At 37.6% G+C, this 24,930-nt stretch overlaps 1 protein-coding gene across 1 annotated transcript in view; it reads right to left on the reverse strand.

Moving 5' to 3' along the window:
* The window catches only part of TBC1D12 (TBC1 domain family member 12), a gene marked incomplete at its 3' end in the record, with an annotated part of 71,335 nt that overhangs the window by 25,987 nt on the left and 20,418 nt on the right, over positions 1-24,930 (reverse strand). Inside the window, 1 exon segment of the mRNA XM_024739543.1 lies at positions 2,161-2,284. Coding sequence (XP_024595311.1) covers positions 2,161-2,284 — 124 coding nt within the window.

The raw sequence follows: 24,930 nt of genomic DNA on the forward strand, positions 1-24,930 counted from the left end.
CAGAAACATATTCCATCACATGGTGAAAGAGATACATATTTTTGAATGTGGAAAACGGTCAGAGGAACAATGACTTCGCTATCCATCACAGCCCCCCAAAAACAAACAGAACCATGAAAAAGGCACCAAAATACACATTAGCACCTACACACAAATGAAAACTCAAAAATTAAAAGAAGCAGCTGGGACAAATCATCATGTGTAAAAGGCCAGAAAAGGGACAGAGGATAGAAACTGCATTTCAACTCACTCCTTCTTCCCATATGAAAATGAGTTGTTTTTTCCTGACCACTAATCAAATTTTCAAACAACATATATATAAAAAGGAGAGAGGAGGTGAGGCCTTGGCTTTCCAAAATGAAAACAGCACATTAAAGGCACAGACATATTGGTAAACAGATAATTATCCACTAGTAATTTATTTAGACATCTATGGTAAGAAAATATCACAGAATATTAGTTTACATAAAGATATTAAAGTATATGCACAAACATATTTCAGGTAAACTATCATAAAGTCAAGAATACAAACCTTCAATAGCAAGACCACTGTTTTTGCCTCTAGAGGGCAAACTTGGTCTTCTGAAAGACTTCACGAAAAAAGAGTTAATGTCCAGATAGCAAAGATTCCCAAACTTTCATGGATTAACAGTAACCTTAGTGTCTCAGTAATTTTTTCTTGGTGCCCCCTAAACCAACAGAAATCCTTAAACATTCTGTTTAATAAGTATTTATGTCCAACAATTAAGTGAAGATTTATGTCCCAGCACTTAGTAATAACCACTTGAAAAAATAGTACACATAAATTAAAAGAAAAACATTTTATTGCATTCTTAAATAACCACAATTAATTACTAATTGGGCATGTGTGCCTTTTGTGCACTGTGCAATTTCACAAACCTTGAAATCAGATTGGATACCATCACCTTCATTCCCTGTTCCACACTGATTTTTGCACAGTATCTGATTTTTATCATAGCAAACTAGGAAAAACCAGATTCACAAGGATACGATGCCACAGAAAATAATACATTGCCATTTAATGTTGAAATTGTGTACTACCTCAAGCTATCAGTCTGCACCATATCCAGCAGATGTGTAGCATCACTGAGTTTGCCATGGTTCCCCCCTGCGTTAGCTGCAGCACATGGGGTGCCCTAGGCACACAGCTTGGGAATCATAGCACTACAGTTTTAAGTCTCAGCAACATATAAACTGGTCACTATTTTAATTACTTGTAAATAAAACTAACTATAACAAAGCTTTCAAAGATCTAAAAATTATGTTCTCATTTACTTGGGAAACCCATTTTTCTTTTGAGCAATAAAAAGAACACTATTAAAAAAAAAAAAGAACACTATTAAATACTTAAAGGAAGGTATTTTTTCCAATTTGAATGATGATTATTGCTTTAATGTGATTATTTTTATAAATGCCGGCTGTGCTAAATTTGATAAATTACAACTGGAAGGAGAGAAATAGGCAATTTATTATAATATCTCCTGAGAAACAGCTTCTCTAAAATTAAAAATGCTACAAATTGATACAGTCTCACTGCATTCCAGTCTCACTTATCTCCTAGTACTGAGAAGCACAAGCTCAGGAGTCAAACAAGATCTGAAATTCTTAAGAACTCAAGAATATGGATATTAAAACAGAGAACAGAAGAACTGGCTCCTAAATTACTAGAAACAGACTATACACCCGCCCTCTCACAAAGTCCTTGGTTAAGACAGAAAACCAGAAAAGTGACCAAGGAAAGAGTTCGACCTCAAAATCTACTCGGTTTTCACTTTATGCTGCTTTATCAGTTCACAACTACCCATTATCTGTAAAATATGTGCCGCTGGCAAATCCTACCATGTTCAGCTAGAAGTCAAAGTCTGTGGTGACAATGGTTTGCTAAGGAAAAACAAAAGCTATCCAAGGAATAACTAGGAAACAAAATCAACGTTCTATGACTGTAAAGAATTTTCACAACCATAAAAGATAACTGAAAATATGTCATGCTTTAATAAAAAGTTAAAGTTACTACAAATATCTATAGTCCCAAAATTTTACATGTTAAAAAGAAAAAGGAATGAAAATAGAATATGGTTAATTATCTAGAAAAGAATATCTGAAAAGCAAGACAAACCACATGGCTACATTAGTACTTACCTGCTGAATGATTTTGGAAGTTTTCTGAAGATTCTCTCTGGGAGGGACTTTACCAAATAATTTCCAACCAGGAGCACTATGTACAACTGACTTGAGTTCCTTTGTTCTTTTCGGAAAAAGGTTTCTGAAACACAGAAAAGTTACATGAATTGTGTTTCTGGTAACCAGGGAACTACTTAATAATAATTTTTAAAGTACGCTTATCCTCAAGACAAATACAAAATACTTTTAAATAAAATTATTTCTACTACTTATACTACTGACTATTAGACTAACAAGACTCACTTAAGACTACCTGGCTTATAAAGAAATATTAGAAGAATCATCAACAGAGATATTAGAGAGATAAACAAATTGGGAGAAAAATGACAGCTGTAAATAAAATGTAAATATTTGCTTTGAGTTAGCTACAAAGTGTACTAGAATTGACTATACATATACTTGACAATAAAAGCCAAGAATCTGAGAACAAAAAAGTTAAAGAGAACTTATATAAAACAGGTAAAGGATTAAGTAATACCATCTTTGGGGAAAATACTATTTAATTATTCTCAGCAATAATTTGTTATTGCTTGAAATAAAAGGGTATCTACTGAGCCTCTATCCCTATAATATATGTATATGCAAGTTGTTTTTCCTAGGACAGGTATGCACAAGAAAAGCTTACTGCAAAAACATCAATATGTAACCTAGTAAGAAACTATCTCTCACTGAGAATCTAAAAAAAAAAAAAGAATCTGCACAAGGATCAAGGATTTTACCTATTATCTCCATCCCCTTACCAACCAAATTAAGTATCTACTGCACATGTAAGCAGGAATGATATTCAAAATATGTATACATCAATATAGCATGCCAGGGCACCATGAACCAATCAGAAAGGTACAATGAATCCAACTGAATATAAAGCCTTCATATAAGGTGTGATATAAATATTCATTAAGAAAATTTTAAATTTTCACATACAGTTACAAACAGTCACAAAGTATTTGAAAGCCCAAATAACTCAGGCTTTCAAACTATCATATAAATATATCTGTTCTTAAAAGTACATTATTGTGATAAGAAGGGGGTAAGTTTTTAATGCATAACGTTAAGGCTGTTCTTCAAGTTTAGAAAGGTATCAACGGACTCCTACAAAAGAATATGGGTTAATCAATAATAAGTTAAAGAAACACTCTCACTTCCTTGGGTGTGCAATGGAAGTGAACTGATGACAATTTAGAGTAATTTCTGCTTAGGATACTCTAGAGGTTTCATCTCTGAGACCACATATAGCGACTCAATTCTCTATAAGATCTCTAAGTTGGAGGTTTTCAGTAATGATTATACTGAGGACTGGTATATTTATAGTAAAATTTCAAGCCTCAAACGATGGCCTATTAATTTAAACACTATTTGATATCTTATGTGCTGCTCATCAATTTATTGCCTTATAGCTCTATACTCACCTTGCAATATATGCTCTGTGACAACATGGAATTCCTTTGAGCATTTCTCCTTTCAAAATAAACATGAGGCTGTTAAGCTTACTCAATAGAGGGCACTAAAGGGACACCACAGAAGAAAGGGGCTCTGCTCTCCTGTGGCTTCCAGCTGATGCAGAGTGGGTCAGTGGTTTGGGTATGAGGATATCCAGTAGAACTCTGCTCAGTCACATGCCCAGAACATTAAGTCCCTGAGCAAACTTACAGCCTCAGCAACTCAACCTGCAGATGGCTTTCCTGAAGTCTTATTAACATGTAAACTGGCACCCAAAGGCTTCCTGCCAGCACTGATGCACCAATTCCCTCTGTAGGCCCCACACAGCTCACTTGTACTCCCCAGACAGTTCTCATCAAGCCATGCTTCCTTCACAAGCCTCTATATGGCCTGCCTACACACCAAAGCTTTGCCATCCAACCATGCTAAACACAGGAGAAAAACTTTGTCACCATGGTTTATGCAAAGGATTCTTGAATGTGACATTGAGCTTAAACCTAAACATCTGCACTTCAAAAGACATCACTGATGCAAAATAAAGCAGTAGAAAGACCTAGAATTCAATCCCTCCACCAAAGTAAAAACTGAGACGGAAAGAGCAATTGGAATCAACCATTTTAGAGCTACAGTACCTTATCAGACACTTAAAACAACCAAGAGAGTGTGTGAAAGGAGAGGCTGTTGATCTTTCCTAAGTTAACAGCATGTGTGAACCAACTACCATCCCCCATTCCTCAGCTCCTCCCTCCTGTAGTTGTGGGGATAGCAGCCCACTGGCTCCAGGAGCAATAGTTTATGGAACAGGCAGCAGCAGCTTCCATTGGTGGTATCTATCAGAATATTAAAAGAGAACTCTTTTTGTCCCTTTTCTTGATCCAGACATTTAAGGAAATCTTTGTCAGGTCACCAGCTAACTGCAGTAATAAGAGAACAGAAACTTGCAACCACACACAAAAAGGATTACACACTTTGCAAAAACAGTTTGGAAATAACACAAACAGATGACTCCAGCCCTTAATGAGCAAAAATCAGCAATCACTAAGAAGTGAGAGAACAGATTTACATAGTTACCACATTATAATACTTAGAATGTCTAGGTCTCAACAAAAAAATTACAATACATAGTAAGAAAGAGCAAAGTATGGACAATTCACAGGAAGAAGAATTTGGCAAAAACCATTCCCGAGGAAGCTGAGACAATGAGATTACTAGTCTAAGATGTTAAATCAACTGTCATAAATATTCTTGATGAGCTGAAGGAAACCATGGACAAAGAACTAAAGGAAATCAAGGGGGGAAATGTAGAACAAAATGAGAATATCATTAAAGAGACAGAATTATACAAAGGAACCAAACAGAAATTCTGGAGCTGAAAAGTAGAATAAAATTAAAAATTCACTATAGCAAACATGAAGGTAAGACAATTGAACTTACTGAACTTATCAATTATTCCTAATTGAATTCAGGAGCACAAAGAAAAAAGAATGAATAAAAATGAGCAGAGTCATGTACTATAAGAGTGCCAGAAGCAGAAGAGAAAAACAAAGGGGCAGAAAAAATTTTGAAGAAATAATGGCTAAAAACTTCTCAAATATGATGAAAGATACAAATCTACGCAACCAAGAAGCTCAACAAACTCCAAGCAGAATAAACTCAAGGAGCTATACTCTGAGACACATTATGGTCAAACTGTCAAAAGACAAAGGGAGAATTCTGAAAGCATCAAGAGAGAAGCGACTATCAAAAACAAGGTATCCTCAATAAGATTAACTGAAGCCCACATGTCCAATTTCTCATCAGACACCATGGGAGTCAGAAGGTGTCAGGCTGACATAATTTAAAGTTCTGAAAGGAAAAAAAACTATCAACTGAGAATTCTATATACAGCAAATCTATCCTTCAAGAATGAAGGAGAGGGCTTCCCTGGTGGCGCAGTGGTTGAGAGTCCGCCTGCTGATGCGGGGGACACGGGTTTGTGCCCCAGTCCAGGAGGATCCCACATGCTGTGGAGCAGCTGGGCCTGTGGGCCATGGCCGCTGAGCCTGCGTGTCTGGAGCCTGTGCTCCACGACGGAAGAGGCCACAGCAGTGAGAAGCCCGCGTACCACAAAAAAAAAAAGAATGAAGGAGAAATGAAGCTATTTCTAGATAAACAAAAGTTAAGGGAGTTCATTCCTAACAGATCGCCCTACAAGAAATGTTAGGAGTTCTTCAGAGTGAAATGAAAAGTCAAAGCCATAAGAAGAGATAACATTGGTAAAATTAACTACATAGGTAAATGTCAAAGCCAGTATTATTGTACTTTTTTGTCTGTAACTCCACATTTTTCCTATGTGATTTAAGAGGTAAATGAATAAAATAACCTTTACAAATTTATGTTGTTGGGCACACAATGTATAAACATGTAATCTCTGACAATAACAATATAAAGGAGAAGGAACAGAGATGTACAGTAGCATAGTGTTTGTACACTAATGAAACTAGCTTATATGCTAATGAAATGAATTTGGTTATTATTCAAACTAGGTTGTCTTAAGTTTAAGATGCTAACTGTAATCCCTAAAGTTACCACTAATAACTTCAAAATATACATAAAAGAAGGGAATCAAAATAGTATACTAAAAAGACTCAACTAGGGCTTCCCTGGTGGGTGCAGTGGTTAAGAATCTGCCTGCCAATGCAGGGGACATGGGTTTGAGCTCTGGTCTGGGAAGATCCCACATGCCATGGAGCAACTAAGCCCCTGTGCCACAACTACTGAGCCTGTGTTCTAGAGTCCGTGATTCACAACTACTGAAGCCCACATGCCTAGAGCCTGTGCTCTGCAACAAGAGAAGCTACCGCAATGAGAAGCCCGTGCACCACAACAAAAAGTAGTCCCCAATCACTGCAACTCGAGAAAGCCTGAGCGCAGCAACGAAGACCCAACACAAGCCAAAAATAAATAAATAAATTTATTAAAAAAATTAAAAACTCAACTAAATACAAAAAGTGATAATGGAGAAACTGAGGAACATAGAACCATATAAGACATACAGAAAACAAAAAGCTAAATGGCAGAAGTAAATCCTTTCTCATCAACAATGAATTTAAATATAAATTGATTATACTCTCCTATTAAAAGGAGAGTGACTGGCAAACTGGATTAAAAATACTATATGGTGTCTACAAGAGATTCATTTTAGATAAAAAGAATACAAAGAGGTTGAAAGTAAAAGGATGGAAAATTATATTGAAAGCAAACAGTAACCAAAAGAAAGCTGGAGTGGCTATATTATTGTCATACAAAATAGATGTTAAGTCAAAAAGGTTACAAGAGGCAAAAGAGAACATTATATGTTGGAGGAAGAAAAGTTTAATCCAGTAAGAAGATGCAGCTATTATAAATATATGCACACCTAACAACAGAGCTCCAAAATATATGAAGAAAAATTGATGATACTGAAGGAAGAAACAGACAGTTCTACAATGATAACTAGAGACTTCAGTACCCTACTTTTTTTTTTTTTTTTTTTTGTGGTACGCGGGCCTCTCACTGTTGTGGCCTTTCCCGTTGAGGAGGACAGGCTCCGGACGTGGAGGCCCAGCGACCATGGCTCACGGGCCCAACCGCTCCACGGCATGTGGGATCTTCCCGGACCAGGGCATGAACCCACATCCCCTGCATCAGCAGGCCACTACGCCACCAGGGAAGCCCTATAGTACCCTACTTTTAATAATAAAACAACCAGACAGATCAAAAAGGAAATAGAAGACAAACATTATAAATCAATTAGGCCTAATAGGCATACACAGGGCATCCCACTCAACAACAATAAAATACAAATTCTCAAGGCCACATGGAATATTTTCCAGGATGAACTATATGTTAATGCAGAAATATTATAGTAAGTTTTAAAAAATTAAAATCACACAAAGTATCTTTTCCAACCAGAATAAAATGAAACTATAAATCAATAACAGGAAGAAAACTGGAAAATTCACAAATACGTGGAAATTAAACAACATAGTCTTTTTTTTTTTTTTTTTTTCTTCAGATTTTGGCCACACCCTGCAGCATGTGGGATCTTAGTTCCCTGACCAGGGATCAAACCCACGCCTCCTGCATTGGAAGGCAGAGTCTTAACCAGTGGACTGCCGGGGAAGTCCCTAAACAACACAGTCTTAAATAACCAATAGGTCAATGAAGAAATCATAAATTAGAAAACACCTGAGATGAACTGAAATGGAAATACAACATAGCAAAACTTGCGAGATACAGCAAAGGCAATGTTAAGAGGTAATTTTATAGTTGTGAACACCTACATTTAAAAAGAGCAATACCTCATATCAATAATCTAACTGCAGCCCTGAAAAAAACTAGAAAAAGAAGAGCAAACTAAACTTAAAGCTAGCAGAAGGAAGGAAATAATAAGGATCAGAGTGGACAAAATGAAATAGAGAATTGAAAAACAATAGGAAAAAATTTTAAGCAAGTTCTTTGCAAAGATCAACAAAGTTGACAAACTTAGCTAGACTGACTAAGAAAAAAAGGGAAGATTCAAATTGCTAAAAGCGGAAATGAAAGTGGGACATTACTATGAATAAGAAGTATATGGGGGCTTCCCTGGTGGCACAGTGGTTGAGAGTCCGCCTGCCGATGCAGGGGACATGGGTTCGTGCCCCAGTCCGGGAAGATCCCACATACCGCAGAGCGGCTGGGCCCGTGAGCCATGGCCACTGAGCCTGCGTGTCCGGAGCCTGTGCTCTGCAACGGGATAGGCCACAACAGTGAGAGGCCCACGTACTGCAAAAAAAAAAAAAAAGAAAAAAAAGAAGTATATGAATACTATGAACAACTGTTCACAAACAAATCAAATAACTTAGGTGAAATGGAAAAATTCCTAGAAATATACACATAATACCAAAACTGACTCAAGAAACAGAAAATCTAAATAGACTTATAAGTAAGGAGATTGACTCAACAATCAAAAACCTCCTAACCAAGAAAAGCTGAGGACCAGATGGCTTCACTGGTGAAATCTAACAAATACTGAAAGAAGAATACCAATTTTTCTCAAACTCTTCTAAAAAACTGAAGAGGAGAGGAGTTACATAGTTTTCCTGGGTCTCTCCCATGTATACATATTATTAAATTTTTGTTTGATTTTCTGTTAATCTCTCATGTCAATTTAATTCTTAGATCAGCCAGAGGAACTCAGAAAGGTAGAGGAAAATTTCTTCCTCCCCCACAGCTCCTTCAAGATTGTTTTAATGTTTTTCCCACTCATCTTTTGTATATTCTTTTTTAAAAAAATTTATTTAATTTATTTATTTTGGCTGCATTGGATCTTCGTTGCTGCCCACGGGCTTTCTATAGCTGCGGGAGCAGGGGCTACTCTTCATTGCGGTGTGCAGGCTTCTCAATGCGGTGGCTTCTCTTGTTGTGGAGCACGGGCTCTAGGCACAAGGGCTCAGTAGTTGTGGCACACGGGCTTAGTTGCTCCGTGGCATGTGGGATCTTCCTGGATCAGGGCTTGAACCTATGTTCCCTGCATTGGCAGCAGATTCTTAACCACTGCGCCACCAGGGAAGCCCTGTATATTCTTGCTATGTTTATTTCTAGTATTTTATTTCTACTGATATTGAAAAATGGTACCTTCTCTTCCATATATCTACTAATGGTTGCTGTACATATAATAGCTATTAACTTTTGTATTTTAGCTTTATATCCTATTACTTTATTGAATTATCTTACTTTCCATTTATTCTCATGGATTATATGGGAACATATTCATATTACCTGAAAATAAAAGGTTTTTTACTCTTTACAAGTCTTTCAATCTAATGTTGTCATTGTGCTAGCTAATACCTTCAATACAATCTGAAAACAGTATGGTGAAAGTGGATTCATTTTCTTGTTAACTTTAAGGGAATCCCTCCAAAAAAAAACAAAAACAGAAACAAAAAACCCCCAAAAACAAAAAACTAAAGAGCAGAGAACACTTCCTAACTCATTCTACGAGGTCAGCATCACCCTGATACAAAGCCATACAAAGACACTAGGAAAAGAAAACTACAGACCAAATTCCTCAAAAATCCTCACCAAATACCAACATACAGAATTCAGCAGCTATTATAAGGATTATACACCATGACCAAGTGGCACTTATCCCCAAAATGCAAGGGTAGCTCAACATACTAAAATTAATCAAGGTAATTCATCATAGTAATAGAATAATGGGTAAAACCATATGATCATCTCCATTGACGTAGAAAAAACATTTGACAAAATCTGACACTCTTTCATGACAAAAACACTCAATAAACCAGGAATAGAAGGGAACTTCCTCAACATGCTAAAGACCATATATGAAAAGTCCACAGTTATCATCATACACAGCGATGAAGGACTGAAAGCTTTTCCCCTAAGATCAAGAACAAGGCAGGGATGTCCGCTTTTGCCAATTCTACTCAACATAGTAATAGAACAATCAGGCAAAAAAAGAATAAAAGGCAACCAAATTGGAAAGGAAGATGTAAAGTTATCTCTTTTCAGAGATGACATGATCTTATATGTAGAAAATCTTAAAGAATTCACATCAAAAAACTGTTAAGAGCTAATTTGTGAATTCAGCAGTTACAGAAACACACAAAATAGGGTTGTGTTTCTATACACTAGCATGAACAACCCAAAAAAGAAATTAAGAAAACAATTCCTTTTATAATAGCATCAAAAAGAATAAAATACTTAGTATTAAATTTAAGCAAGGAAGTGAAAGATTTCTACACCAGAAACTATAAAACCCTGCAAAAAGAAACTGAACAAGACCTAAAAAAAAGGGAAAGCATCCCATGTTCATAGACTGGAAGACCTTATATTGTTAACACATATTATTGACACTACCACTCAAAGCAATATACAGATTCAGTATAATACCAATCAAAATCCCAATAGCATTTTTTGCAAACACAGAAAAACCCATCCTAAAATTTATAAAGAATATCAACGTATCTCAAATAGTCAAAACAATCTTTAAAAGGAACACAAATTTGGAGTATTCACATTTCTTGATTTCAAAACTTACTACAAAGCTACAGTAATCAAAACCTTGTGGTACTGGCAAAAGGACAGACATACAGACTAACAGAATAAAATAGCACAGAAATAAACTCTCACAAATGTGGTCAACTGACTGTCAACAAGTGTGTCAAGGCAATTTAATGGGGAAAGGACAGTCTTCAAAGAAATGGTGCTGAGAAAACTGGATATCCACATGCAAAAGAATGAAGTTGGATCCTTACCTTATAAACAAAAATTATCTCAAAATATATCAAAGAACTAAATTTAAGTGCCAAAACTGTACAATTCTTAGAAGAAAATGTATAGGCAACTCCTCATTATCTTGGATTCAGCAATGATTTCTTATTTAAGCATGGTACCAAAAGCACAGGCAACAAAAGAAAAAAATAAATTGGACTTCATTAAAAATTTTGTGCATCAGAGGACACCATAAGAGAGTGAAAAGACAACTCACAGGAGAAAATAATTGCAAATCATATACTGGATAAGGGTCTAGTATCCAGAATATCCAAAGAGCTCTTACAACTTAAAAAAAGAAAATCCAATTAAAAAATGGGCAAAGGACTTGAATAGACATTTCTCCAAAGAAAATCTATAAATGGCCATTAAACACACTTGAAAAAAATACTCTATTGAGTGTATTCATCAGTCATTAGGAAAATGCAAATCAAAACCACAATTAGGGACTTCCCTGACAGTCCAGTGGTTAAGACTCCACTGGAGGGGGCACGGGTTCAATCCCTGATTGGGGAACTAAGATTCCCCCATGCCGCGTGGTGCAGCCAAAAAAAAAAAAAAAGGTGCTGCAAGGATTCAGGAAAACAGAACCCCTGGTGGGCACATGAAATGGTGCAGCCACTATGGAAAACATTTCCGCAGTTGCTCAAAATGTTAAACACAGAATTTCTATGTGACCCAGCATTTCTACTACTAGGTATAGACCCAAAAGAACTGAAAACAGGTGTTCAAACAAAAATATGTACACCCATGTCCATTGCTGCATTATTCACAGTAGACAAAAGGTGAAAATAACCCAAGTGTCCATCAACAGATAACTGAATAAACAAAATGTGGCATATACTTATGTTATGGACTGAATTCTGTCTCCCCCAAATTCGTATGTTGAAACTCTTTAACTCTCAGTCCCTCAGAAGGTGACTGCATTTTGAGACAGGGCCTTTAAAGAAGTAATTTTTATTTTATTATTATTTTAAAAATTATTTATTTTTGGCTGCATTGGGTCTTCGTTGCTGTGCGTGGGTTTTCTCTAGTTGCGGCGAGCGGGGGCGACTCTTTGTTGCGGTGCGTGGGCTTCTCATTGCAGTGGCTTCTCTTGTTGCAGAGCATGGGCTCTAGGCGCACGGGCTTCAGTAGTTGTGGCTCGTGGGTTCTAGAGCACAGGCTCAGTAGTTGTGGCCCACAGGCTTAGCTGCTCCGCTGCATGTGGGATCTTCCCGGACCAGTACTTGAACCCGTGTCTCCTGCATTGGCAGGTGGATTCTTAACCATTGCACCACCAGGGGAGCCCAGTAATTAAGTTTTAATGAGATCATATGGGTAGGCTCTTCCAATCTGATTGGTGTACTTAAAAAAGAGGAAGAAACACCAGGGAGGTACAGCAAACAAAACAAGGTCATGTGAGGACACGAGAGAAGGCAGCCATTCACAACCTAGTAGAAAGGCCTCAGAGAAAACTAAACCTTCAAACACTTTGATCTTAGACTTTCAGCCTCCAGAACTATAAGAAATAAAATTTCTGTTGTTTAAACCACCCAATCTCTGTATGTTTTTATGGCAGTCCCAGCAAAATAACACAGCATACAACAGAATATTATTCAGCCATAAAAAGAAATGAAGTTATGATACATGTATGAATGAACCTTGAAAACATTGCACTAAATGAAATAAGCCAGATAAAAAGGAACTAATATAATTCCACGTATGTAGTATATCTAGAATAGGCACATTCAGAGAAAAAGAAAGTAGAATAGAAGTTACCAGGGGCTGGGAAAAAAGGGAGAATGAGGAGTTCTTGCTTAATGGGTATCTGTGTGGGATGATGAATAGTTCTGGAAATGGATAATGGTCATAGATGTACACACTCTGAGTGTACTTAATGCCACTGAACTGCACAGTTGTACATTAAAATATGGTTAAAATGATAAGTTGTATATTTTACAATTAAAAAAGACATCGTTAAGAAAGTAACAACATAAGCCAAAGATTGAGAGAAAATATTTGCACCACATACATCTGAGAAAAAACTTCTGTCCAGACAGTATAAAGAACTCTTACAGCTCCATAAGACAGACAACCCAGTTAAAAAACAGAAAGAGATCTGAATAGACAGTTTACCAAAGAAGATAAATTAAAAACTAGTAAATCACATGAAAAGTTGTTCAACATCACTAGTCATCAGGGAAATGCAAATCAAAACCACGAGATACCACCTCACACCTCAAAAATAGCTATAATAAAAAAACACAGACAATATGAAGTATGAAGAAAAACAACCTTATACTCTGCTGGTGAGAATGTTAAATGGTGCAGCCATTTTGGAAAACAATTTGGCAGGGTTTTTTTTTTTTAAGTTAAACATAAATTTACCATACAACCAAACAATTCCACTCCTAGGTATCTACCCAAGAGAAATGAAAACATAAACCTGCACAAAGGCTTGCACAGGAATGTTAACTGCAGCATTATTCATAATAGCCAAAATGTAAACACAAGCTAGTATCCATTAACTACTGAATGTATAAAACAAAATGTGATATATCCATGTAATGAAACACTATTTAGGCAATAAAAAGGAATGGGACGACTGGTACATGCTACAATGTGGATGAACTCAAAAATGTTGTGCTCAATGAAAGAAGTCAGATGTATAAGACTGTATACTGTATAATTCTATTTATATAAACTGTGCAGAAATGGCTAATCTATAGAGACAGAAAGTAGATCAGTGGGGATGAGAATGGAAATTGACTGCAAATGGACACAAAGGATCTCTTTGGTGTGATGGAAATGTTCTACAACTACACTGTTGTACGGTGGTGATAGTTGCATGACTGTATAAATTCAATGATAAATATTGAATTCTACACTTAATGGGTGAATTTTACGGTATATAAACTATACCCCTACAAAGCTGCTAATTAAAAGACTATTAGACTAATAATCAAACAGAGTATTAACACTGCCAAAAGTTGGTCTTCTGTCAAGTTTAGTAAAAAAGACAAAATTTTCAGGAGATTTAGTCCAAAAAAGACAACAGAAATAAATTAGGAACAAAGAAAAAGGTATAAAATTTTTTTTTTTTTTTTTTTTTTTGGCTGTGTTGGGTCTTCACTGCTGTGCACGGGAGTTTTCTAGTTGTGGTGAGCAGGGGCTACTCTTCGTTGCGGTGCATAGGCTTCTCATTGTGGTGGCTTCTCTTGCTGCAGAGCATGGGCTCTAGGTGTGTGGGCTTTAGCAGCTGCAGCATGCGGGCTCAGTAGTTGTGGCTCACAGGCTCTAGAGCGCAGGCTCAGTAGTTGTGGTGCACGGGCTTAGTTGCTCTGCCGCATGTGGGATCTTCCAGGACCAGGGCTCGAACCCGTGTTCCCTGCATTGGCAGGCGGATTCCCAACCCCTGCGCCACAAGGGAAGCCCTACAGTAAAAATTTTAAAGGCAAGAGAATACTATGAACAATTTTTTGCCAATAATTTAGAACATTCTGACAAAATGGACAGGTTTATGGAAAAATATGACTTACCAAAACAGACTCAGAAGAAATAGAAAATACCAGCAGTCCCAAACTATTTGAAAAACTGAAACAATAGTTAAAACCTCCCACCCCCATCCCCCCAAAAAAAATCAGGCATGGGCTTCCCAGGTGGCGTAGTGGTTGAGAGTCCGCCTGCCGAGGCAGGGGACACGGGTTCGTGCCCCGGTCTGGGAAGATCCCACATGCCGCGGAGCGGCTGGGCCCGTGCACCACAACTACTGAGTCTGCGCATCCGGAGCCTGTGCTCCGCAACGGGAGAGGCCACAACAGTGAGAGGTCCGCGTACCGCAAAAAAAAAAAAAAAAAAAAAAAAAAAAGCCATGAAAAGCTTTACATGAAAGTTCTACCAAATTTTTAAGATAGATATTGTACCAATATTGTATAAAATATTTTAGTGAATAAAAGAGAGAACAATCCTTAATTAAGTTTGTAAAGCCAATGGCAAACACAGACAAGAACAGCTTAGGAGAGTAAAATTACAGAATAATCTAACTCATGAACATAGAAACAAAAGTCCTAAACAAAATATTGGCAAACTAAATATAATCTTGTATAACATAGATAAATACATCATGACTAGGTTGGATTTACCTCAGGAATGCAAAGGTAGTCAAACATTACAAGGTCTTAAATGTTCTTCAATACATGAACAGAAAAAAAGAGAAAAATTGTATGATAACTTCAATAAATGCAGCGGAAAAAAGATGGTAAAATTAAATATTTCATTCATGATAGAAACTTTTGTAAAAGACCTAGAACTTCCTTAACTTAATAAATGACACCTACTAAAAACCTACAGTAAATGTCATTCTTAATAAAATGCCAGGAACATATTCTTTTGAAATCAGGAATAAGACAAGGATGCCACTATCCCCACTTCTACTCAACACTGTCCTGAAAATCTTAGTGCAATAAGCAAGAAAGAGAAATAAAAGGTATAAGGATTGGAAAAGAAGAGCAAAACTCATCATTCACGAAAACATGAAAGTCTGTATTAAAGACTCAAGAATCTATCATCAAATTAGTTTAGCAAATGGTTAGCTGTAAGATCAAAAAACAAAACCCAATGGACGCAACTAGAGATCATCATACTCAGTGAAGTCAGTCAGAAAGAGAAAGACAAATACCATATGATATCACTTATGTGTGGAATCTAAAATATGGCACAACTGAACCTATCTACGAAACAGACTCACAGACACGGAGAACTGACTTGCGGTTGCCAAAGGGGAGGAGGGGAGGGAAAGGGATGGACTGGGAATTTGGTGTTGGTAGATGCAAACTATTACATTTAGAATGGATAAACAACAAGGTCCTACTGTATAGCACAGGGAACTATATCTAATCTCTTGGGATAAACCATAATGGAAAAGAATGTTAAAAATAAGAACGTCTCTATGTGTACAACTGAGTTACTGTGCTGTACAGCAGAGATTGGCACAGCACTGTAAATCAACCAAACTTCAATTTAAAAAAAAAACAAACCAATTTTGACTTTGTATCCATCAACAACAGCTAGGAATGAAAAAGCCCAAGGAGATATAATAGCAACAAAATATAAAGTATCTGGGAATAAGTCTAACTGAAGTTTTCTAAGACCTTTATGGAGAAAAGATACAATCATCCTGAAACACATTTTTAAAAGACCTAATCAAATAGACAGCTTATATTTATAGAAAGGAAGATGCTATCATAAAACTATCAATTCTCCCCAAATTTATCTATAGATTCTATGCAATCCCCATCATAAGTCCAACAAGGTATTTGAAGAACTTGAAAAAACAACTTTAAAATTTATATTAAAGACTAAAAGGCCAAAAATAGCCAAGACACTTTGAAGAAGAAAAGGGTAAGGCTGACTTACCCTACCAGATATTCAAATTTATTAAGACTATCATTTTTAAGATAGCATGGTATTGGCCCAGGGATAAAGAAACTGATCAATGGAATAAAGAATACACAACTCAGAAACACACCCAAGCATAAATGGAAACAGGCAGTAATGCAGATCAGTAAGCAAAGGATAGATCATCTAATAAGTGGTGCTGGGACCTTTGGCTATCAATGTGGGGAAAAGGAAATTGGATCCCTACCACACATAAGAGTCAGTTTTCAATAGATTAAATAGTTATAGCAAACTTCTAAAAGTTGTAGAAATACAGGAGGATATTTTTATAATCTCACAGTAGAGAAGAATCTAAAAGCAAGACCCAAAAGCACTAATCATTTTTAAAAACTGGATAAAAATCACCAACATTAAAATTAAGAACTTCTGTTCAAAGGCACTATAGAGAAAGTATACAAATTTGGAGGAGAAACTCCAAAACACATAATGACAAATGATTTGTATACAGAAAATATAAAGAACTCCAACTAATCATTTTCATAAAAGACAAACTAATAGAAAAACAGATAAAAGCTATTGCACAAAGAGGGGAAACAAACAACAAATAAAGAAACCTATCGAAAGATATTTAGCCTCATTGGTAATAAGTGAGCTCACAAACTAAAACTAGAATAACATTTTATGTACACTGGACTGGCAAAAACTAAGAAATCTGATACCAAATTTAGATGGAAAGGAACACTGCGAGGAATTTACGTTGATGTAATCACACTTGTTCCAGTTGCATACACTACACTACCATCTAGGATTATACTTCTAGCTACAGACTCTAGAGAAAGTTCTGGACATGTGCACTAGAAGACATATAAAAGAACAGTCAAGGCAACACTGTTCAAATGAGCAAAAACCTTTTAACAATTCTAAGACCCACGGACAGAAGAATAGAAAACTTAAATTGTGCTGTATTAGTAAATGTAATATTATTCCACAGTGAAAATGAACCAAAGCTAAATCCATCAACATAGATGAATCTTAAAAACAAAATGCTGAGTTTAATAACAAGGGCTGGGTGTGGGGGGGGAGGGGGATGGGACAAGATGCAGAGTTCACACAGTATATCACTTTTATAAAGCTCAAAAACAATCCAATAATAACAAAAATAATGTGGCAAAAATTATTCCTTAAAACACCAAGGGAATTCAGGACAGTTGCTACATAGTAGGGGTGAGCAGGATAGTAAGACACTCACAGGTAGTATATATTCAACAGCAGTGTTGATAATGTTCTATTTCTGAGATTGGGCAAAGGGTTCACTAATGCATACTGTGTATCACAATTCACATGTCTGTTTCATATTTTCTTTTGTATGTGTCAAAAAAATCCCCACCAGTTTTTATTAAGTTATATAAACCTAATGTCCCAAGTGGAACTCCCTTGTAACTGAAGAGCACTAACTAAAACAATTAAAAGATCTCATATCCTTAATCTTCCACTGAGGAGCTATAAAGTTAGCCTTTTCCTACAGTGTGAGGCATCCACTTCTGCCACAAGCTTAGGTATACTTATTTGGGCCAAAGTTAATAAACATTTCAGATTTTAACCACTCCTCTTAGAGTCAATTCACATTTATATATAAATTTGTCTTCATCATATTGAGGTATTTTAGTCAGAAGCCTCACACTAACAATTTAGCTCTTGGAGGCTGGGTGGGGGGAGTCTACAATGAACAACCAGTTTTGTTTGTTTTTCACAGCTACCACCAACTCCAATCATTGATGAGAATCAGATCTCTAATTACAATCTTAACTGTTTCAGATCTAAAGACCTATAAATTAGTCTGCGGACACACCACCATGAACGCACCCGATCTCGTCTAAAAACCTATAAATTGCTTGTCTCCTCACAACAATGCATGAACAAGGTAGTGCTTGTCAGGTGAAAAAAACAGCATTTCATTCTCTAGAATTGAGGGGGTACATGTATAATTAATTAAAGCAGGGTAACCATAAAGTAAAAGAACATAAGCATTTTTTTTCAAACTCAGGGAAGCACAACTTCAAAGAATGTGACCTGGCTGAGAACACAGACAAAGCAACAGAATGAGGAGACCACAAATATAAGATGCAATTATACCAAAGGACAGTGATAACCACAGATCAGAAAACTCATGTGCAGAGTTTTACAAGGAGGCTTTGGGGGTGGTTATGTCTATACCTTTACTTACATTTAGATACTGTAACCACTACCAAACATATTCTCATTTGAAAAGCTAGAGGCTATACATATCAATACTGTACATTATACCTCTATAAGTTACAAAACAGAACTCTTTAAAAATCACAGCCAAGGGGCTTCCGTGGTGGCGCCGTGGTTAAGAATCTGCCTGCCAATGCAGGGGACATGGGTTCGAGCCCATGTGGGAAGATCCCACATGCCGCAGAGCAACTAAGCGTGTGCGCCACAACTACTGAGCCTGTGCTCTAGAGCCTGCAAGCCACAACTACTGAGCCCACACGCCACAATTACTGAAGCCCAAGTGCCTAGAGCCCGTGCTCCACAACAAGAGAAGCCACCGCAAAGAGTAGCCCCCGCTCACTGCAACTAGATAAAGACTGTGCACAGCAACGAAGACCCAATGCAGCCATAAATAAAGTCACAGCCAAAATGCCAAATACACACCAATTTTTGAGTAAAGACTCTTAGAAATTATTCTGCATCATTAAAAAAAAAGTTATGTATGTATGTGTTTATGTGCAAAATTAATTTACAAGAATATTTTGGACTTCCAAAGTTAAAATCAAGGAATACTAACTACTTAAATCAAACAACAGTAGGTCTTTCAATGGATGTAGTTTCTGAAGAATTTTGCTATGACTGGCAGGGATACAAAGGAAAAAAGCAAAAAACAAATAGATGGCCTCCACAATAAAAAGTGTGGTTCCAATATGTATTATAGCACAATATTACAACGATGAGAAGTTCAGAATGAAGTTCTGAATGAAGTTCAGAATGAAGTTTAAATTCTCAGTAAGTCATAAAAGCAAACCAAAGCTAAATACCTTATATTTACATGTCCAGTAACCTTGGTTATTATAAGAGATTTCCTTAAAGGAAATACGAACTCACAGGTATCCAATTGCAAAGAAAGGCTACCAGATAATGTTTCACATTAATTTCTTATGCCACTAAGAAATTTTGGATTGGGTTTTCAGGTTATCCCTTGCCACAAAAACTATTTATAATGTAGCTAAATGGCATATACATCTGCAATGAAAAATTTTAAATATTGTTACAAATACACAGAATTATACTAAAACAGCATTACAGATCAAATGGGTTTCTACTCGTTAGACTACAAAGAGAATCACCACTTTATTAAATCTTAAGGGGAAAACACAATGAAAAGGTACATAAATAGGCTAAAAATGTGCCATACTCTGTCCTTCTTCTTATGCCCAATCCTTTGTCCCTCCTAATCCACCATCAGGGGACTGGTCAAGTTGAGGTCTCAATACAAATAAATGTGTAGGACTAGATTCCTCCTCATCACCTTTTCAAACCAAAGAGTCTCTCTCTCTCTCTCTCTCTCTCTCTCTCTCTTTCTCTCTCTCCCTCTCTCTCTCTCTCTCTCTCCCTCCCCTCCCTCCCTCTCTCTCCCTCCCTCCCTCCTCCACCCCTTTTCCCCATCCCCCACCCCCCAAGACAGTCAAAGTTTTTAAATTTAAATCAACACTAAAGGTTTCTTTGCAAAACAAACTAAATGTGTTCAAGCACCCACACCTGAAAGAGGACAATTCTTTCTCTCTGAATTCTGGAGGTACAGCTGGACTGTATGAATGAGACTTACACGGCAGTGTTGGGAGAGAGGGTCATTCATTCTGTCCGTTTCACGTTTCAGGGGAAAGGCAGGGCAGAGGGCCACTCCTAGCTTCTCTTTTCCCCCTTATCCATCCCCAGTTGAGGGGATAAAATTCTGGTGACAGACATTGCTGCCAAACAGCAGAGAAGATACAGTCTGCTCTACTTTTCTAATAGGCAGGTCATTTCCTCTGCACCCCTCTGCCCCCCACCTCCACAGGAAAGGCCTGCTGTGCTAGTGACTAGCTGGATACATTTAATTCAGTTGAAGAATTAGGAGGCACACTGCACCCAAAGGCATGTCTTTCAACCCAGATTTCATGAGTATGATGTTTTGAGGTCCTATTTGTCTGTGTCCGTATCTTTTTCTCAACTGATTCCAAACACAGATGGGCTGATAAACAGGTGTTCTCCCCAAACCCCCAAAAGTCAAGTTTTTATAAGTTGAAAGGTGTCTTATTGCTTCAGATATACTGGAAATATTAAAAACTATGTTTTCTAGTTCAGGTTTGTTTTTTTTTTTTCATTCTGTGACACATTTTGTCAGTATATATAAGGAATAGGGAATGGTAGTGATAATCCATCTTTCCCCCATTAAAGTCACTCTCCACTCCAAATCAACACTATGTTCACATACGCAACCATCTACACACACAGAGATACAAACACACTATCTTCCATTCTCTCCACTAACTTGTGTCCACTCTTCATAACAAAAAGAAATTGAGAAAATCTGTTGTACCAGTTAAGAAACAGCACTAGCTGAGAAACAGCAGTTCAATGTTTCTATATTGCTGAAAACATAAAGAAAAAAAGAGACACACCAAGAAAAAACTGATGCGGGGATTAGAAGAGAAAGAGGAAGGAAGAAAAAGGGCCAAGCCTTCTCTTTAGTGGTTTTTATAATAAAGGTTGATGAATGGCTCTTGATTGTTAATACCTGTTAATACTTGCTTCACTTATCTGTGTCTGTTTCATTTTTCTAAGATTTCTTCATTTCTTTTACCGCACTGAAAGAGTTACAGATGATATAAGAGAGTCAGACCTCTTGCATACTACACCTTATTAAAGGATAAAGCTAACCAAAAAGGGGCAAAACTTACTCACACCATGTAAGTTCTCTGCTCCTCATTTCTAAAGTAGAATCTCCAGTACTTGGGACTTTAAGAATTGGCAAACCTACTTATATATCTGAGTAAAAGACATTTAAACTCCATATTTTCTCAGATTGTGGAATCTGACACAGCTACAGAAAACTCTGACTACCTAATCCTGAACCTTCTTACTGCCAACAATACTGTCACCTCTAACAAAACAAAACAAAAAACACTGTTTTTGCCTAACATTTACATATATATGACTATTTTAACATTTTAGATTCATCAGATAAATTCTAATCATCACTTAAATGTAGTTGTACATTAAAAAGAGGTTAGAATACTTTTCCAAACAGGAAAAAATTCAACTTTAATCAAGAGAGTAAAATCAGCTTGAAAAACTAGAAATCATAATCTGATCTTCAAACTCTGTCTCAGCAGAAGTTGGACCTCTGAAAACACAGCAGCTTCCTGGACTTCGTACTTAAGTTTCCCCAAAGTATAACAGAAGGCCAAAAATAAAACATTATCTAGTGAACATGGAATGCCACAGTTGACTACATAATTAATTCAAAGAAGTATAAGTACTGTCTCTTTAAAACGCGGTACTTTGGCTACCCTTGAGTATTTTGGATTAAAGATCTGGCATGAAGATTACTTACATTCTTTCCAAACCTCAATCATTTTTCACTTGAAAAAGACTTTCAGCTGACTATATGCAAAAAAAAAAAAGTGGTTTTTTTGCTTTGTTTTGCTTTTTGCCAGATAGGTTTTTTTTTAATTCCAAGAATTTTCTTTTTCAGGTCATTTCTGGATTTTATCTTTGTCATTATTACAAATCCTAAAAATCAAAAAATAATAGAGAATTTTATTTAATACACACTGCTTAATTAACCTAAGTATTGCCATAGATCAGGACTATCAGAAAAGGACAGAATTCAGTATCATTTATTCTTTGTCAAAAAACCCCAGAATTTCAATGCTGAAAGTAAGGTTATAATTTTTTTTAAGTACTTCAGAGCTGCCAGGGGCCTCAGACAGTAACCAAGTCAAAGGTTCGTCATCAAGAATCAGTGAACCTGGGACTTCTCTGGTGATGCAGTGGTTAAGAATTCGCCTGCCAGTGCAGGGGACACGGGTTCGAGCCCTGGTCCGGGAAGATTCCACATGCCGCAGAGCAACTAAGCCCGTGCGCCACAACTAACTAAGCCTGCGCTCTAGAGCCCGTGCGCCACAACTACCGAGCTCACGTACCACAACTACTGAAGCCCATGCACCTAGAGCCCGTGCTCTTCAACGAGAAGCCACTGCAATGAAAAGCCCACGCACCACAACAAAGCGTAGCCCCCACTTGCCGCAACTAGAGAAAGCCTGTGCGCAGCAAGGAAAACCCAACGCAGCCTAAAAAAAAAAGAATCAATGAATCTACATGAACGGCTAGAGGAGGTCCATGAGCCTCCTCAAACTATATGCACAATTTGAAGTAAATGATGTACTCATGAACATTTTTCTTGGGCAATTGTCTATAGCTTTCATCAAATGCTCCAACTATTCAGTGTGCCACCCCACCACCCCCAAGAAAGGTTCACGAGCCATTTCCCAAGGTCACATCAATAGTAAGTGTTGGAGCCAGATCTCTTCACACAGTTCCTCTTCTTTTAGGTCACATCAATAGTTAAGCACTGGAGCCAGATCTCTTCGCACAGTTCCTCTTCTTTTTAATCACACTTATCTTGTTCATGTCCTCCACAGAACAATCAAGACACAAGAGCTTCACAACTATGCCTATTCTCTTTCATCCTACACATTGCCAAAATGCTTCTTGATATTCATTTAAACAGTTCAAATACATAAATTATTTTCTTCTTTCTCCTGTGTTCACGTCAGCAAGTTACCTTATGGTATGTCTTATTTCTTTTAGTAAATAAATTTCAGGCAATATCTTATTGATAGAGATCTTTTTATTCTTTTGTTGCATGGGAAAACACAATTGAATACAATTAAGGGGGGGAAGGTAATTATAAAAATATTCTTGCTTTTCTGCTACATACTAATTACATCATGTATCAAAGGCCTCATGAAGAGGAACTCCGTTGCTCTAAGCCTAGTGTAGTACCTAAGACATTCAGAGGAAAGCCAGAAACCGCTAGAACAAAAGAGGAAGGATACAGTTAAGAATGTTTAGGAACATGAGCAGTAACAAGGAACAACATCAGCAAAATATGAGCAACATATTCCAGTCACCAGGAGGTAAGACATCTTTTAACCTCTAAGAGCAAGTTTGGGGGACTTCCCTGGTAATTCAGTGGTTAGGAATCGGCGCTCTCACTGCCATAGCCCTGGGTTCAATCCCTGGTCAGGGAATTAAGATCCTGCAAGCTGCGCAGCGTGACCAAAAAATTAAAAAAGAGAGAAAGCTGGGAAAGAAAAGCAAGATAACAGATAATGATGAATAAAATTAACCACATGTGAATACTTATCCATTAATGCCTCTTATATAAATAAAACTATGTTAGTGTTTTTGTTTACAATAAAAGATATCTTTTCATGTATTTAATCTTCATAATCAATACACGGTTCTGGGGGGGTGATAAAAATGTTCTAAAATTGTGGTGATGGTTGCGCAACTGTGAATTGAGTAAAAATCACTGAACTGTACACTTTAAATGGACGAGTTGTATGGTATGTGAATTATATCTCAAAAAAGCTATTTTTTTTAAGTGAAAAAAAATCAAAAGTGACAATATGTATAAAGAAAAGTAAGACCAAGTGGGATGTATTTCAAGAACACAAGGCTCATTCAATACTCAAAAGTCAATCAATGGAATAATAGCATCAATAGTGAGTCATCTGGACAGAGAGGGGTAGGATGATGGAAGAGTAAGACGCAGAGATCACCTTCCTCCCCACAGATACATCAGAAATACATCTACATGTGGAACAACTCCTACAGAACACCTACTGAACGCTGGCAGAAGACCTCAGACCTCCCAAAAGGCAAGAAAACTCCCCACGTACCTGCATAGGGCAAAAGAAAAAAGAATAAACAGAGACAAAAGAATAGGGATAGGACCTGCACCAGTGGGAGGGAGCCGTGAAGGAGGAAAGGTTTCCACACACTAGAAGCCCCTTCGCGGGCAGAGACTGCAGGTGGCGGAGCTGGGGAGCTTCGGAGCCGCAGCGGAGAGCACAGCAACAGGGGTGCGGAGGGCAAAGCGGAGAGATTCCCGCACAGAGGATCAGTGCGGACCGGCACTCACCAGCCTGAGAAGGTGGTCTGCTCACCTGCCGGGGTGGGCGGGGCTGGGAGCTGAGGCTGGGCTTCGGTAGGAGCGCAGGGAGAGGACTGGCGGCGTGAACACCGCCGCCAGTCGGTGGGGTTAGTGCACCATGGCTAGCCGGGAGGGAGTCCGGGAAAAAGTCTGGACCTGCCAAAAGGCAGGAGACTTTTTCTTCCCTCTTTGTTTCCTGGTGTGCGAGGAGAGGGGATTCAGAGCGCTGCTTAAAGGAGCTCCAGAGATTGGCGCGAGACGCGGCTAACAGTGCGGACCACAGAGACGGGCATGAGATGCTAAGGCTGCTGCTGCCACCACCAAGAAGCCTGTGTGCAAGCACAGGTCACTCTCCACACCTCCCTTCCAGGGAGCCTGTGCAG

This window comes from Neophocaena asiaeorientalis, unplaced genomic scaffold (assembly GCF_003031525.2).
Source record: "Neophocaena asiaeorientalis asiaeorientalis breed wild unplaced genomic scaffold, Neophocaena_asiaeorientalis_V1.1 scaffold597, whole genome shotgun sequence".
Taxonomy (NCBI): domain Eukaryota; kingdom Metazoa; phylum Chordata; class Mammalia; order Artiodactyla; family Phocoenidae; genus Neophocaena; species Neophocaena asiaeorientalis.